Source organism: Ornithorhynchus anatinus, chromosome 4 (assembly GCF_004115215.2).
Source record: "Ornithorhynchus anatinus isolate Pmale09 chromosome 4, mOrnAna1.pri.v4, whole genome shotgun sequence".
In the NCBI taxonomy this organism is placed as follows: domain Eukaryota; kingdom Metazoa; phylum Chordata; class Mammalia; order Monotremata; family Ornithorhynchidae; genus Ornithorhynchus; species Ornithorhynchus anatinus.
Genome location: NC_041731.1, coordinates 32,131,229 through 32,146,325, shown reverse-complemented (window position 1 = coordinate 32,146,325; position 15,097 = coordinate 32,131,229). Strand labels below are relative to the sequence as shown.

The following is a 15,097-nucleotide window of genomic DNA, read 5'->3' as shown; positions in this document are numbered from 1 at the left end:
GACTACAACCCCCACAATGCACCTCGCCGCCTACAACGCCCAGAAGGCCCCGCGGGCCCGAAGGAGGGCAAGGGTTGGGATGATGAGGAGAGATAGGAGTAATTCATTCCGGCCTATCTATTGAGCGCTTACTATAAGCAGAGCCTTCATTCATTCACTAGCACTTGCAAAGTGCAATTTGGCAACATGTAGAGACAATCTCTACCCAACAAGGGGCTCACGGTCTAGAAGGGGGAGACAGGCAACAAAGCAAATAGACGGGCATCAACTCAACTGGATATATTTCCATTACCCTATTTATTTTGTTAATGAAATGTACATCGCCTTGATTCTATTTAGTTGCCATTGTTTTTACGAGATGTTCTTCCCCTTGACGCTGTTTATTGCCATTGTTCTTGTCTGTCCGTCTGCCCCCGATTAGACTGTAAGCCCGTCCAAGGGCAGGGACTGTCTCTATCTGTTGCCGACTTGTTCATTCCAAGCGCTTAGTACAGTGCTCTGCACATAGTAAGCGCTCAATAAATACTATTGAATGAATGAATGAACATAGAGAAGCAGAGTGGCTCAGTGGAAAGAGCCCGGGCTTGGGAGTCAGGTCATGGGTTCGACTCTCGGCTCTGCCACTTGGCAGCTGGGGGACTGTGGGCAAGTCACTTCACTGGGCCTCAGTGACGTCATCTGGAAAATGGGGATTAACTGTGAGCCTCACGTGGCACCACCTGTATCTCCCCCAGTGCTTAGAACAGTGTCCTGCACCTAGTAAGCGCTTAACAAATACCAACATTATCATTTATTGAGCGCTTACTATAATTACAGTTATGGCATTTGTTAAGCGCTTACTAGGTGCCGAGCACTGTTCTAAGCGCTGGGGGAGATAATGCCCATTTTACAGATGAGGTAACAGGCACAGAGAAGTGAAGTGACTTGCCCAAGGTCACACAGCAGACAAGTGGCGGAGCTGGGATTCGAACCCACGACCTCTGACTCCCAAGCCCGGGCTCTTTCCACGGAGCCACATTGCTTTGCAGAGCACTGTACTAAGCGCTTGGAATGTACAAATCGGTAACAGATAGTCCCTGCCCTTTGACAGGCTTACAGTCTAGTCGGGGGAGACGGACAGACAGACAAGAGCACTGGACTAAGAGCTTGGAATGGACAATTCGGCAACAGATAGAGACCATCCCTGCCCGATGACAGCCTCACGTAATAATGTTGGTATTTGTTAAGCACTTCCTATGTGCAGAGTACTGTGCTAAGCGCTGGGGAGCCCGTGAGGCTCACAGTCTTCATCCCCATTTTACAGATGAGGATACTGAGGCACAGAGAAGTGAAGTGACTTGCCCCCAGTCACCCAGCTGACAAGTGGCAGAGGTGGGATTCGAACCCACGACCTCTGACTCCCAAGCCCGGGCTCTTTCCACTGAGCCACGCTGCTTCTCTAAGTGTGGAGCACTGGACTAAGCGCTTGGAATGGACAATTCGGCAACAGATAGAGACCATCCCTGCCCAATGATGGACTCACGTAATAATGTTGGTATTTGTTAAGCGCTTACTATGTGCAGAGCACTGTTCTAAGCGCTGGGGGAGATACAGGGTCATCAGGTTATAATAATTGTGGTATTTGTTAAGCGCTTACTGCGTGCAAAGCACTGTTCTAAGCGCTGGGGGATACCAGGTGATCAGGTTGTCCCACGTGGGGCTCACGATTTTTTTTCTCCCCATTTGACAGATGAGGTAACTGAGGCACAGAGAAGTTAAGTGACTTACCCAAGGTCACACAGCTGACTAGGGGCCGAGCTGGGATTAGAACCCATGACCTCTGACTCCCAAGCCCGGGCTCTTTCCCCTGAGCCACATGATGTTGATGATGATGATGATGAAGAAGATAATGGTCTTTGTTAAGCAATTACTATGTGCCAAGCACTGTTCTAAGCTGCAAGGTAATGAGGTTGTCCCAGTCGGGGCTCACAGTCATCATCCCCATTTTACTGATGAGTTCACTGAGGCTCAGAGGAGTTAAGTGACTTGCCCAAAGACACACAGCAGGCGGAGGCGGGATTAGAACTCACGTCCTCTGACGCCGAAGCTCGGACTCTTTGCACTAAGCCTCTCCCTCCGCATTTGTATCTGTGACCTGCAGACATTTGATATTCACCCCATAGCACTTATGTACGTATCTTTAAATTACATGTTGTAAATTATTTCTATTACGTCTGCCTCCTCTTCTAGATTATAAACTCGTCGTGGGCAGGGAACGTGTCTGCTAACTACTATATGGGCTGTGCACATATTAAGCGTTCAGTGTGAGAAGCAGCGTGACTCAGTGGAAAGAACCCGGGCTTGGGAGTCAGAGGTCATGGGTGCTAATCCCGGATCCGTCACTTATCAGCTGTGTGACTTTGGGCAAGTCAGTTCACTTCTCTGAGCCTCAGTTACCCCTTCTGTAAAATGGGGATTAAGACTGTAAGCCCCACTTGGGACGACCTGATCACCTTGTATCCCCCTCCCAGCGCTTAGAACAGTGCTTCGCACATAGTAAGCACTTAAGTGCCATCCTTATTTTTAACATTAGTAAATATTATCACTGATGGTGATGACGATGCTCCAGGGGCAGAGCCCTTGTTCTCCTTCCCTGTATTTCTAAATACCCACGAGGGGGCACCACCCCACCGCCCGATTGGCAGCCGGCCCCGTTTCCATGGTGATGGGCCTCCATGCCGGTAGCTACAGTGGTCCCCAAAACCCCCGGAAAGCCAGGAGACCCTACTGGACACCCACACTGAGTCGAGGCAGACCGTGGGTCCTAATCCCGGCTCCGCCACTCGCCTGCTGTGAGACCTTGGGCAAGTTTAGTACAGTGCTTGGCACATAGTAAGCCCTTTCAAAATACCACAGTTATCCTTATTAATGGACCAAGCTTCGCCTTGTTTGCTGAAAGCCCCAGAGACTTTGATAACTGACTCCGTGTCTGGCCTCAGGGCAAGATCAGTAGAACTGGGACTGAGGACAGAAGGGTGAGAGAGAAAAAGAGAGAGAGAGAGAGGATGGATTTCTGCCCCAAGTTCAGTGCCCCAAGATCAGCTGAGAGGAGAATGGGGAACAGTTGGCCAATGTGGAAAGCTACTGAATATTTCCCTCCCCCAAGTCTAGGAGCTCAAACACTGAAGGGAAAGAGGCCAAGAGTGTTATGGAGCCAAGATTCCTCAATTTCTCCGTTGTTCCTCCATAGCATCCTGGGGGGCAAAGTGCCACGGATGGGGCTACCTCACTTTCTCCTGGTGGAAGGAGCACTGAAGCTGCAAGGGGTCAGTATCTTTGACAGTCACAGACCTTGGGGTGGGGGCCACACTGCTGGTCCGATATATGAGCCCTGTGACTCAATAGGTGAATGGAAGACACCAGGAAGAAGTTTATTCCTGGCATTTCCCTCCACTGTCCACCATGGACAGAACAGGCTTCCTCTCGCTCCCCCCATCCCCTCCCATCCTGTTCTCCAACCCCAGGCTGCATCCCTCTCCTCATCAAAGCCCTGCTTGGAGCTCACCTTCCTCAGAAAGTCTTCCCTGACTAGGAATCCATGTCTCTCTCCCCTACAAAACCCAGACAGGAATGTATTTCTAGGACTACATATATATATATATATATATACTTTGGTATTTGTTAAGAGCTTACTCTGTGCCATATACTGTACTAAGCCTTGGGATAATCAGTTTGGACACAGTCCCTGCCCCACAAGGGGCTCACAGTCTTAATCCCCATTTTTCAGATGAGGTAACTAAGGCACAAAGAAGAGTGGCTTGTCCAAGATCACGCAGCTGACAAGTGGCTACTATATCCTGGTCATGCTTTGAAGCAGACCTAATAAAAGAACTGACCTAAGTTCGTACAACATTTTTGAAAGTTTCTGGGGGAACTGGTGGGATGCCGGAACAATGGAGTTGGATGAGACTTGTATATTAAACGGAAAAGGCAGTGTTCCCCCACTACACTGTAGGGCCCCTGAAGGCAGGAATCATGCCTACCAACCCTTTCACACTTACTCTTATGTACTACGGTGTTCTGCCAGTATTAAGGGTTCAAAAATTACCACTGATTACTGTATTTATTGGGTGCTTATTGTGTGCAGAGCACTGAACTAAGCACTTGGGAAGAGTACAATGTAACAGAGTTGGTAGACAAATTCCCTGCCCACAATGAGCCTGCAGTCTAGACAGGGAGACAGATATTAATATAAATAAATAAATTATGGTTATGTACATGAGTGCTGTGGGGCTGAGTTGGGGGGGTGAATAAAGGGTGCAAATCCAAGGGCGAAATTATTTGATTGATAATCACCTTGGCTGAATGTTCATCTGTCCAGGCTTAATGAGATTTTAAAATTTCTTGCCACATCTCCTCCAGGAGGAGGCCTTCTTTGCTTAGTTTCTAGTCTGCCCAACTCTCAGGTCAACAATTTTGTGGCACCTAAACATTTAAGTACTCACCTGCCTGATTAACACTTCAGTTCACATCTGTACTCTATTACTTTTTCCTATCTGTAATTTACTGTCTGTCTCCTGGCTAGATTGTAAACTCCTGGAGGGCAGTGGTCAAGCCTGCTAATTCTACTGTAGTCTCTCAAAGGCTCAGTTCCGGGCTCTGCTCAGTAAATACTGTTGATTGATCGCTCTTATGTACCTGTGAATGCTTTAATTTCTATATTTTACCGTACATGCAGTTATTTGTTCAGCTGTTTCAGCTTGAAATGTCTATATTGCTTTCTGTGTTATCCTTGTTCTCCCTCTAGTGGGAATCAGTCGCTCCCAACAAGCTGTATGCTTCTTGAGTACTTAAGCACTAGTACAGTGTCTAATACTCAGTAGACACTCAAAATTGACTGTTTGAGAGCAAAAATCATCAATCAGTTGTGTTTTTGAATGCTTACTGTGTGAGGAGCACTGTACTAAGCATGTGGGACAGTATCATATAACAGAGTTGGTAGAATATAACAGCTGGTAAACATGTTCCCTGCCCACAGCGAGCTTACAGTCTAGAAGGGAAGGCAGAAATTAATATAAATAAATTACAGATATAGACTTCCGTGCTTCAGGGCTGAGGGAGGGGTGAATAGAGTGCAAATTCAAGTGCGAGGGCAACTCGGAAGGGAGTGGGAGAAGAGAAAATGAAGACTTAGTTGGGGCAGGCCTCTTGGAGGAGATGTGTTTTTAGTAAGACTTTGAAGGAGGAGTGATCTTCTGTCAGATATGTAGAGGGAGGGGGTTCCAGGCCAGAGGCAGGATGTGGGCGAGGGGTTGGCGGTGTGATAGATGAAATCGAGGTACACTGAGTAGGTTGACATTAGAGTAAAATGTGAGAGATGGGTTTTTGCCAGATTCAGTGAGGTGCTGTAGAAGGGGACAAGGTGATTGAGTGCTTTAATAAAATCCAATGGGAAGGAGTTTTTGTTTGATGCGGAGTTGGATGGGCAACCACTGGAGGTTCTTGAGAAGTGAGAAAACATGGAAAACGGTTTTGTAGAAAAATGATCTGGGCAGTAGATTGAAGCTTAGACTGAGGTGGGGATCAAGTGGGATAGGATAAGTGCTTGGGTTAACGTGGTAGTTTAGATGGCAAGGAAAGGAAGATTTTAGCAATGTTTTGAAGGTTGAACTGACAGGATCTGATGATAGAATGAATATGTGGGTTGAATGAGAGAGAGGGGAGTCAAGGATAACGCTCAGGATATGGTTTGTGAGTCAGATTCTCCCCACCCAGCCACTGTCTTGTCTCCCTACAATCCCATCCCAGGACCTGCTGTAGGACACTGTGCTGCCTCTTGTGGGTGTGCGATACGCCAATCAATCTATCAATCATACTTCTTGAGCACTTACTATATGCCCAGCACCATAAATAGAGGTTTGGAAGAGTACAACAGAATTAGCAGACACATTTCCTGCCCATAATGAGCTTACACTCTAGAATTGAATTGAGTTGGGTTAGCTTGATGTCAACTGACAGCTAACAGGTAAAAGATGCTTCTTCCCCTTGAGCGTCTAACCCTGACCAGAGGCCTGAAAACGCCCCTCTGAGCAAGAACCTGTCAGGCGTTAGGAGATCCTTCTGCCCCAAAATGTAACAACCATTTCCACCTGGTCCCCGCACCGCGTCCCTCCCCTCCGGGTTCTCTCCCCACTCTGGCCCTGACCCCAACCCCAAATAGAGACAAGGAAGATCCATAAAAGTTTATTATGTGTAAGAAAGACTAGGGATCTGTACACGTATTTACAGAACCAACCGGACTTATTTACATCGAGACCAAGGCTGTTCAGCATGGGGCCGGGCCCGAAGCTGGACGGTGTCGATTCGGGTGACCCGGGGGATGGAACTTCCGAGGGATAGAGCGCAGGGAGTGAGGAGAGCGGAGGCTGAGGGAGGGATGCTCAGCGGGCGGGAGGAGAGAGGGAATGGGCTTCTGAGACCTTCCTACCTGGGAGTCCCAGCAGTGTGTTGGGGGAGGCCAGGAGTGAAACTGAGGTGGGAGTCCTCAGACAACTGTGGCCTTTACCAAGGAAGGGACAGCTGAGAAAAGGCCCAGGGGGCAGTTTCTTGAAAGGTTTGAGGGGGGAGGAGAAAGTCTGGGCCACGACAGGGTGGGGCTGACGGTTTTGGGAGCTCACCATTCTTTCTGATCTCTGGGAGCCCCTCTGGCCCAGTATCCCCCCACATCGACCTCGCCACACATTCTAGGTTCTTCTGGATGGCTGTGAGCAGCCATTTTGTTTTGGCCCTACTTCATGTTCCGGGATCCTTGGGGAGCAGGCTTTCCTCCCAGAGATAGTGATCACCACTCCCCCCAACCTCCCACCATCCCACCACGCTGTCTGCCCCCTTAGAGGGGAGAGAAAACGTGGGTGGGGGCTGAGGTGGCTCTGGGGTGGGGGTTGGGGGATGTCGGATGGCTCTCAGAGACCTTCTCTGCCCCTGTGGGTGACGCTACAGCTCACTGGAGCGGACGGGGGGTTCCACCTTATGGGACAAGGCCGTGAGCACCTTGTCAAACTTCTCGTAGCGCTTGGCCTGGTTACTGCCTGCCCCCTGGCTTCCCCAGAGGAGGCGCATCTGGAACTCAGTGCTGAAGATTTCCAGGAGCTCTGGATGGGCCTGGAAGCCTGGGGACAGAGACAGAGAGCAAAGGAGTGTGGTTGGAGTCAGGGGCCAGGTCTGGTTTAGCCCGGCCGGACCCCTCAGGGCTTCTCAAGTTGCTTCTTGGAATTTTTCTTCCCTTTTCATCTCTGATTCTCCCTTCAGGACTCCCAAACTCCGGGAAAGAGCACCAAGAGAACTCACAGAAGGAAAAGAGAGGATGAGGGATCAGAAGAGGAAACTGGAGTAGCTAGAGGGAAGGGAAAGAGGGTTAGAGGAGAGAGAGGCAGAGATGGAGGAAATAAATAGGGAGAGGCAGGAAAATGAAGAGGAGGGGTGAACGGTTACCCAAGAGGTGGTCTCTGTGTTAACTGCCCAACTAGATCAAAAATTGAGCTAGATGGAGCAGTCAACAGATTAATCCACTTCACTTGAAGCTCTAATCCCTCAGAAAGGCTGGGCGTGTGATAACGAGAGGGAAAGGAAGGAGGGAAGGAGAGAGACAGAGAGAAGAGACAGAGAGAGAACAACATGTGTCGTCATCCATATCAAGTTCCGATTCCCTTTCTTCCCCAGTGCTCATCATCTTCCCCTCCACCGGAGCACTTCTCAGAAGTTGCTGGAGCACGGCAATGCTCCTGACCCCTGGGCTGGCAGCTTGGGCTGTGGGAGGTCAATTGGTCTGAAGACCTATCCCTAGGGCAGCAGCAGGGCAGGTTCACCCCCTCCCCGGGGCCCCAGCCCCCGGTCCCCATCCCCAGCCTCACCCTGCAGCTTGACCTCGGCGTTGGTGTGGTAGAGGCCCCCGTGGTGGGCCACCATGCGGGCCGCCTCTAGGTGCGCCAGGACCACCTCCACCCCCTGGTCGGTGGTCTCCCAGGGCTGGGGGCCCTCCGGTGGGGCCGTGTCGCACTCCAGCAAGGTGATGAGGGGCAGCACGTGGGGGAAGGTGGTATTGCTCAGTGGAGGGCCTTCTGTGGGGACAGACAGACGGGTCTCGCTCTGCTGCCCGGATCTTTTTTCTACAAAGACGTTCTGGCCATGTTTCCTCTCTCCTTAAGAACCTCCGCGTCAAACGGAAACTCCTCACCGTCAGTTTTAAAACACTCAAACACCTCGCCCCCCGCTACCTCACCTCGCTGCTCTCCTGCTACAACCCAGCCCACACCGCCCACCTACTCACTGTACCTCGATCTGGTCTATAATAATTATGGTATTCATTAAGTGCTTGCTATGTGCCAAGCACTGTTCTAAGCGCTGGGGTAGATACAAGGCAATCAGGTTGTTCACAGGCCCTGTCCCACAGTCTCAATCCCCATTTTACAGATGAGGTAACTGAGGCACAGTGAAGTGACTTGCCCAAGATCGCACAGCAGACAAGTGGCGGAGCCGGGATTATCTCACCGCCGAGCTCTTGTCCACTTACTGTCTCTGGCCTGGAACACCCTCCCTCCTTATACCCGACAGTGAATTTCTCCCTCCCGTTTCAAAGCCTTATGGTAGGCACACCTCCTCCGAGAGGCCTTCTCTGACTAAACCCTCCTTTCCGCTTCTCCTCCTCTCTTTTGTGTCGCCCTGACTCGCTCCCTTTTTTCACTTCTCCACCCCTACCCCCACAGCACTTATGTATATACCTGTAATTTATTTCTATTAATGTCTGTCTCCTCCTCTGGACTGTAAGCTCATTGTGGGCAGGGAATATTTCTGTTTTTTATGTTATTTTGTTCCAAGGGCTTAGTACAGTGCTCTGCACACAGTATACACTCAATAATACGACCAGCCTCTTCTCTTCTGGCCGGGGCCCAGGCAGCTCCTGCTGGCTGGGAAGGAGCTGATTGGATCGGGGATCCCCGGGACTCTGAGCCAGGCCCCCCCAACCGCCTCGGCTCAGTTTCGGGGCCGCCTGGCAGGGCTGGGAGAGTCGTGCTTGGTCTTCCCTACCTTTGCCCTCATTGAGGCTCTTGAGGAACGGCTTCAGCTTCTTCTCGTACAGGATGGCGCCCTCCGTATGCCTCTGCCGTAGCAACATCCACGTCTGCTCCAGTCGGGCGATCTGGGGTGGGGAGGGTCCCAGCTCATGGGCAGTGGGGCAGGAGAGGGGCTTCCAGCCTGTTTTTGCTGTACCCCGCTGACCCACCCCAGCAGGGAGCTAGGCCCCCATCTCATCACCCAGGCTGATACGGTCTCCCCTATGGAGTCCAGGGACTCCTCTCCCCAAGGAGATCTCTAGCCCAACATGGGCCAGTCTCCCCGAGGGACCTAGTCCTCAGAGGATCCAGTCTCCATCAGGAGATCTAGTCTCCCCAGGAATCCCACCTCCCCCCCAGGCCCTCTCCCACTCCTTGTCAGAGACACCCAGCCCGGCGGGCCTGCGAGTGCAGGAGCTCCCTACCTGGGCCATGTCCAGGGCACCCATGACGGCAGCGAAGCTGAACATGTTGCCCATGGTGTTCCGCAGCTCGGCCGCCAGCTGGATGGTCTTGTACAGCAGCGAGGCCCGGTCCTCCGTGGCGCCCGAACAGCTCAGGATGTCCACGGCCAGCATGATGGACATGGTGTGGAATCTGTCGGGGATGGGACTGATCAGAGGGGAAGTGGGGGAGGGGTCCCTGGCCTGGGGTTGCAGGGGGTGGGGCTGATCACAGGAGTTGGCGCTGATCAGAGGGGCCGAGGTGGGGGGGAAAAGTCCCTGGCCGAGGGCAGGGCTTATGGGCGGTGTGGGGGGCCAACCAAAAATTCACTCAGTTGTGTTTACTGAGTGCTTACTATGCGCAAAGCACTTTGCTAAGTGCTTTTCTGGGGGGGAAAACCCTCTCAGATGGAAGCAGCAGAACCTCAGGGTTCCCGGTCAGTGAGTGGTTGCAGGGGACGGGTCTGAACCGGGGAGGAGGGACACATGGTATTGGGGTAGCGCGTGATTTATTCACTCGCGTTTACTGAGCACTTACTCTGTGCAAAGCACTGTACTAAGCACTTAAGCACTGTACTAAGCTTGATGGCCTCTGGCCCCGGCGGCCGGGACCGGCTCAGGGTTCCCCAGAGGCCTCTGGGCTCCCGAATACTGCCTCTGCCTCCTTCCCACGGGCGGCCGGGAATCAGGGCCGGAGGACCCAGGAATCCGGGCCCCGAGGGGGTCCTCCCCCCATGGGCCTCAGGGCTCTGTCCTACCGTTCCAGCAGGTCCAGCCGGAGCTGCCGTCCGTGGGGGAGGGTGAGCAGCTCCATGCCCGAGCTGACTCCCATGAGCTGCTGCATCTCCTTGGTAACGCCCAGTATCCTAGCAACCTGCCCGGGACGCCAGGAGAGCTGATTAATTTCCACTCATTGGGGAAGGGTCTGGGGGCAGGGGCGGTCGGGGTCAGCGGGATGTGGGGGCCGAGAAAGGCCTCCTTCACTACTACCAGACTCGGCCTCTCGGTCAAGGCTGGACCTGCGGGCAGAGCCAACCTCCCCCTCCACGACCCTTGCCCCCTCCAGGGGGGATGGGGGCCCAGAGGGCAGGTTCTGCCAGGACCAGTTCTTCTAAATGGGACCTGGCCAACCAGAACTGGGATGGTCACTTCCCTCCTCAATGCGATTGAGGGGAAACTGAGGCCCCCACTGGCCAACTTGGGAGGGTTCGTCTTTTTCACTGAGCCTAGGTCCCCTTCCCTTGGCATTTTTGCCAGCACTGTGGGTGCCCTCTGCCATCTCCCTGCCCAGAGGCCAACCTGGGCGCCCCTTCCCCAAGGCCCTCTCCAGTCGGGCAGCAGGGGACCTGCCCCTTGTCTGGCCCGGTCTCGTACCAGGCAGTCAACTTTGGTGATGTGCCGGGCCAGCGTCTTGGCGTCGGCCTCAGCCAGTAGCTCCTTGACCCGCCTGAGGATGCTCATCTCCAGGGGCTTGTTGTCATGTGGGATGAGCAGGGACTGGAACGTGGTTGGGTTGAAAGAGGAGGGAGCTTCCACCAGGGGGGTGGTGAAGCCCCCATCCCGGTGGCCCTCTGAGGGACCACCGTCTGCCAAGCGCGGCCCATCCTCCCCCTTCAGCCGCTCCACATAGCTCTTAGTCCCACGGCCTGGGGGTTCGGGCCCTGCCCGCTCCCGACCACCCGGGGAGGGCGGGTGCAGCTGGCAGTAGTGGCCGGAATCTGGGTCGCTGTAGCTGTTGAGGGAGGGCGAGGGCGAGGCCTGGGGGTAGCCGGGTCCTGGGGCCGAGTGAGCGCTGCCGGTTGGCTCGCCCAAGGGCTTATGGTTGCTGCCCGGACAGAGCTGGGGTTCGCTGGATCGGCGGGTGGCGGGGGAGGCGGGGGCCACGCCTGTGGCTGGGGTTCCTGAGGACTTTAGCCGGGTCACTGTGGAGAGGCAGAGTGAGAGATGGGATTCCTGGGGGGTTGGGGCTGGGACTGGGGGCAGGCACCTACACCCAGTCCTTGGATAAAGATAACAGAGACCTTCTAGCTCTTGTCAGACACAAACACACACACACATATTGCCCAAGAAACACACACCAAGGCAAGACGTGCATCTCCCCTCCCCCCCACATACACATATTGCCAAACACACCGAGGCAAGACGCACACCCACATCCACCCACATGCCTGAACACAGAGATAGATTCACAGGTAGACCAGGAGACAAACAACATACACCCATACATACACACACCCTGGGTCTGTGGGCCTGGAGGGTCCATACCAGTGCTGTAGGCTGGGGAACCCGGGCTCTCTGAAATGGGGGACATGGGTGCGTGCAGATCCTGGATCTGGTCCATGCTGAGGGCGCAGTTGCGGATGGCGTCCCGGTGATGGGGCAGAGAGACGCTGGGGAGCGGAGGGAGAGTGGGGTTCAAAGGCTGGGTCCCCCACTGGCAGGGCCCCTGTCCCTTCTCAACCCCCCTCTGCTGACCCTCAGTCCTGCCGATCCTGCTCCACCCCATCAACCTCTGGCCCCTGCCGTCCTCCTCTTCCTCCTCCTCCTTTTCCTCTTCCTCCTCTTTACTGTAGCCCCAAGACTGGCCATCCCAGACCCATTCCCCTTTGGGCTATCCACCCCTTCCTCCTGGCCTTTCTGCCCCCTCCAACTCAAGTGTTCCCGGGCCCCCAGCCCCTTGTCCCCCCACAACCCGCTCCTCCTCCCCCTCTGAGCCCCCTCCCAGGTCCTTTCTGGTTCCCAGGCCAGGCCAGGCTGCCGGACTGTCTGCTGTCCCTCAGACCCAGGCAACACCCTGCCCCTCACCTGGTGGGACAGCCCTCCGCCCGGGTGATCTTGTCAGCCGTGAGTCCGTCCGTCATGGTGATGCTCCGCCTCTTCATGTGTCCCCCCTTCTGGCCGGAGGGGCTGCCGGACCCCCCCGGCTTGCCGTGGCTGAGCCCATAGCTGGCCTCCAGGTAGCGCAAGGGGAAGGTGCGGTTGACGGGGCAGTAGATGATCGCGCCGCTCTGCTCTGACACCGCCTTGCGGCTGCCCACGTAAAACCGCACCAGGGCGGGGACGTGATCGAAGCTCTCCTGCTCAAACAGGTACTGGATGTGGGTGTAGCTCTCGCCGGCCTTGACCATGACCTTGTTGATCTTGAAGTGCAGGGGCTTGTGGTGCCAGCGGCAGGTCAGCACGTAGTCCCCCAGGCTGGTCAAGGAGTCGCGGATGAGAAAGTCTCCATTCCTCTGGACCAGGCTCTCCGAGACCTGCCGGACAGTGAGTGCTCAGACCCGTGCACCCGGGTGCCTACCCGTGACCTGTCCATCCCGGGAGTGGACCTGCTGCCAGCTGGGCCCTGGCGACCGGTGGACTGACCTCCCCCCTGGATCGCCTGTGCTTAGGAGCTGGCCAGCCAGGCTCTGGCGGTCGGACCCTGGCCCCTTTATGTGGGGACGTATTGTGGTTCTTGTGGGCCCGGGATAGTGACAACCCACTGGCTACTCTCCAGTCCTCCTTGTCTTCTGAGCGGTAGGAGGGATCTATCCTCACCTCCAGGGCATCTCCTGACTCCACCAGGAGCCAAGGTGGAGGGAAGGAGTGGAGGGAGACAGAGAGGTGCAGTCTGGATCACTGCAGAGATACTACCCCTGGGGTGGAAGGCCTGAGGGCCTCAAATGCCCCTTCTGCCCAGTGGTTAAAGGGGACATTGCCCTTCATTCCTGCTCCAGTCCTGGACCCTTTTTTTTTGTAATAAAAATGATATTTATCAAGCGCTTACAATGGGCCAGACACTGTTCTAAGTGCTGGGATAGACACAAGCTAATCAGGTTGGATATAGTTCATGTCCCACGTGGGGCTCACAGTCTTAATTCCCATTTTACAGAGGAGGGAACTGAGGCCCAGAGAAGTGAAGTGACTTGCCCAAAGTCACAGAGCAGTCAAGGGGCAGAGCCAGGATTAGAGCCCAGGTCTTTCTGACTCCCAGGCATGTGCTCTTGGGGGGTTTCTAGGGAGGAGGAAGAGGAGAAGACCTTGGGTCCAAGTAAGAGGACCGACCAGCGCATCCCTATAGCCTTTGGAGGACCCAAACTGTGGTCCCATCTTCCCACTGGACTACAGAAACAGCTGCTCGAGGAGATGGGGGAAAGGAGTGAAGGATTATTTGCCCCTTCCTGGGCAAATAATCAGGTAGAGGCAAGGTAGAGCTAGGGGGACCGGCTGGGGCACTCAGCCTCTGGCCTAGTCCAGGATCTCATCACGTTATGGTGCATTCTTGGCGTAACGTGTTATGGGCGGGGAATGTGTTTATTGTTATATCGCACTCTCCCAAGTGCTTAGTACAGTGCTCTGCACACAGTAAACACTCAATAAATACAAGTGAATGAATGAATGCTCTATCCACTAGACAACTACAGCGTGGCTCGGTGGAAAGAGCCCGGGCTTTGGAGTCAGAGGTCATGAGTTCGAATCCCAGCTCTGCCACTTGTCAGCTGTGTGACTGTGGGCAAGTCACTTAACTTCTCTGTGCCTCAGTTACCTCATCTGTAAAATGGGGATTAAGAGTATGAGCCCCACGTGGGACATCCTGATTCCCCTGTGTCTACCCCAGTGCTTAGAACAGTGCTCGGCACATAATAAGCGCTTAATAAATACCAACTAGGCCACACTGCTTATCTAGTCTCCAATCCTGAGAACGGGTCCCGGGCTACTGCTGCTTCTGCTGTTCACTGAGACTGTAAGCTCGATGTGGGCAGGGAATGTGTCTCCTCTATTGTGATATTGTACTCTCCCAAGCGCTTAGCATAGTACTCTGCACACAGCAAGCGCTCGATAAATGCAATTAACTGACTCACCTCTCGGGGGATGCGGCCGTGGTACCATGCGTGGCTGCGTAGGTCGGTGCTGCTTAGTTTCAGTTCCTCCTCGAGCTCCTTGTGCAGCTTCTCCGGGGATGAGTCGAGGATGTACTTTTCCTTGGAGAACTGAGTGGGGATTCAGGAGAAGTGAGCAACATGAAGTGGACTTCACTGGACGACCGACCTCCCTCCCCTCATCACCGTTACTTTCCCATTCGGTTCTCCTCCCTGGCTCCTGGGGAAACAGGCCCGGAGCCAGGCAAGTGAAGACTCCCTCCGCCCGCCGCAACTACGCTCCTGGGAGAGCCTGGCGTAGTGGGCCTGGGAGTCAGAAGGTCGTGGGTTCTAATCCCTGCTCTGCCGCTTGTGCCCAAGGTCACACCACTTCACTTCTCTGTGCCTCAGTTACCTCCTCTGTAAAATGGGGATTAACACTGTGAGCCCCGAGAGGGACAGGGACTGTGTCCAACCTGTTTTGCTTTTATCCACCCCAGTGCTTAGTACAGTGTCGGGTGCACAGTAAGTACTTAACAGATACCACAGCTATTATTATTGATTATTACTCTCCCAAATGGGCAGTTGGGATTGAGGATTCCTGGGTCCTAGTCCCAGGTGGCATGAGGATTATCTTGCCACTTGTGCAGGAGGTAAAAGTGTAAACCGAGATAAGATTGGGAGAGACGATAATTTCCTAGTTCTCCTAGGGTTGGGTTTGTGGGCT

At 54.0% G+C, this 15,097-nt stretch overlaps 1 protein-coding gene across 4 annotated transcripts in view; it reads right to left on the bottom strand.

Moving 5' to 3' along the window:
• Positions 1-6,206: 6,206 nt before the first annotated feature.
• The window catches only part of SH2D3C (SH2 domain containing 3C), a 37,783-nt gene continuing 28,892 nt past the window's right edge, over positions 6,207-15,097 (bottom strand). For 3 of the 4 annotated variants that reach the window (XM_029063288.1, XM_029063289.1, XM_029063290.1), the window contains 9 exons: positions 14,374-14,502; positions 12,338-12,786; positions 11,798-11,922; positions 10,907-11,454; positions 10,291-10,406; positions 9,515-9,686; positions 9,064-9,175; positions 7,890-8,096; positions 6,973-7,148 (listed from right to left, as the gene is read on the bottom strand). In XM_029063288.1, the coding sequence (XP_028919121.1) occupies positions 6,973-7,148; positions 7,890-8,096; positions 9,064-9,175; positions 9,515-9,686; positions 10,291-10,406; positions 10,907-11,454; positions 11,798-11,922; positions 12,338-12,786; positions 14,374-14,502 (2,034 nt within the window). Of the gene's footprint in view, positions 7,149-7,889; positions 8,097-9,063; positions 9,176-9,514; positions 9,687-10,290; positions 10,407-10,906; positions 11,455-11,767; positions 11,923-12,337; positions 12,787-14,373; positions 14,503-15,097 lie in introns of all 4 variants that reach the window. The other variant, XM_029063287.1, reaches the window with a different exon arrangement.